We start from the raw sequence: 1,402 nt of genomic DNA, 5'->3' as shown, positions 1-1,402 counted from the left end.
TCATTAACACATCTAACATGCCAACGCGTGCAAGCGTGTGTGTGTGCGTGTGTGTGTGTGTGTGTGTGTGTGTGTGTGTGTGTGTGTGGTGTGTGTGTCTGTATGTGTGTGTGTGTGTGTGTGTGTGTGTTTTAGGGAGACAGAATTATTGCTATAAAATGGTCTGTGTGTTTATGAGAGAGAATTATTAACGTAGGGCTGACCTTCCAGTGTTTGAGAGAAAATAATTCAATGAATTCTGATCTGTACATGTGAGAGAGAATTATGGATATCATCTAGCTGATCTTTGTGTGTTGTGAGAGAGAATTGTTCATGTAAATAACATTGACAAATGTATGAGAGCGAATTATTTTTATAATCTCAAATCTTTGTGTGTGGGAGAGATAATCATGAAATTAACACTGAATTGAATGTGTGGGAGGATTATTGATATGATGTCTGACTTGTGTCTACTTGTGTGAGAGAATTATTACTCGAAGTAACACACTGATCTGTGTGTGTGAGAGAGAGAACTAGTAATTTAGCACTGACCTGTGCGTGTGTGAGTGAGTGAGTGAGTGCGAGAAAGACTGAGAAAATTATTAATATGACACTCCAAATTGTGCGTAGGAGTTAGATTTGTTGCAAAATGTGTTGTATCGTGGCTTGGCAAAATCCAGAGAACAGAATCGACTCTGGAAGGATAAAGCTTGATCCAGTATGAATGACAGAGAAAGAGAAAAGAGGATCACTTACTCCGAACGGTCAGGGCAGTTCCACCTCCGAAGGTGTATCACAGAGGCGCGTCACAACGGCAGGACTGGCCTAAAACCTAACCTAGGGTTGGAGTGGGAAGAAAAGAGGGAAGAAATGTCAGTAATCTGTCATTTTCCTCATTCCTCATTTCTGTGGGGGATGAGCGGTGCTGGGACTGGACCGATTCACAGACAAAAGAAGATTCCCAAATGTCTCTTGTCTCTGAGAACACTGACAGAACTGGGTTTGACCCAGAGTCTGACATCGCTGGAGATCTGACAGTAACACTTCAAATGCAGCTGGGCTGCAAAAGAAATTGCGCTGAGGGATGTTTTTGGAGGCGCTGACATGTCCTCAGCCAGTAATTTCTCAGCTGATGTCAATTTGAGTGTGTCCTGCACACTGGGTTAGTGTATTGGCCTGACTCACTGTGATAACCAGCTGAGCTACTCCACACAGCACAGTAATAGACGGCGGAGTCACTGGATACCAGGTTTCCGATGGTTAAGATGAAACTGTTACTGATGGAGTCTCGAGAAGGTTGGAAACGGTCAGTGAAACCGGTGCCCCTGTATATATCACCATCAGATTCATGGCTGATCACCCACACCGGGGCTTCTCCGGGTTTCTGTCGGTACCAGAACACATTGTAGCTGCCTACTTTCCC

The 1,402-nt window shown here is 44.1% G+C and overlaps 1 gene segment (V, D, J or C); it reads right to left on the bottom strand.

Moving 5' to 3' along the window:
- The window catches only part of LOC125449804 (Ig lambda-1 chain C region-like), a 4,590-nt gene extending 3,590 nt beyond the window's left edge, over positions 1-1,000 (bottom strand). The window contains 2 exon segments of the C gene segment in view: positions 736-759; positions 925-1,000. Coding sequence covers positions 736-759; positions 925-1,000 — 100 coding nt within the window.
- Between the last annotated feature and the right edge of the window lie 402 nt (positions 1,001-1,402).

Source organism: Stegostoma tigrinum, chromosome 47, assembly GCF_030684315.1.
Source record: "Stegostoma tigrinum isolate sSteTig4 chromosome 47, sSteTig4.hap1, whole genome shotgun sequence".
Taxonomy (NCBI): domain Eukaryota; kingdom Metazoa; phylum Chordata; class Chondrichthyes; order Orectolobiformes; family Stegostomatidae; genus Stegostoma; species Stegostoma tigrinum.
The sequence above is the reverse complement of the archived record's forward strand: the minus strand, read 5'-3'. Positions and strand labels throughout refer to the sequence as shown.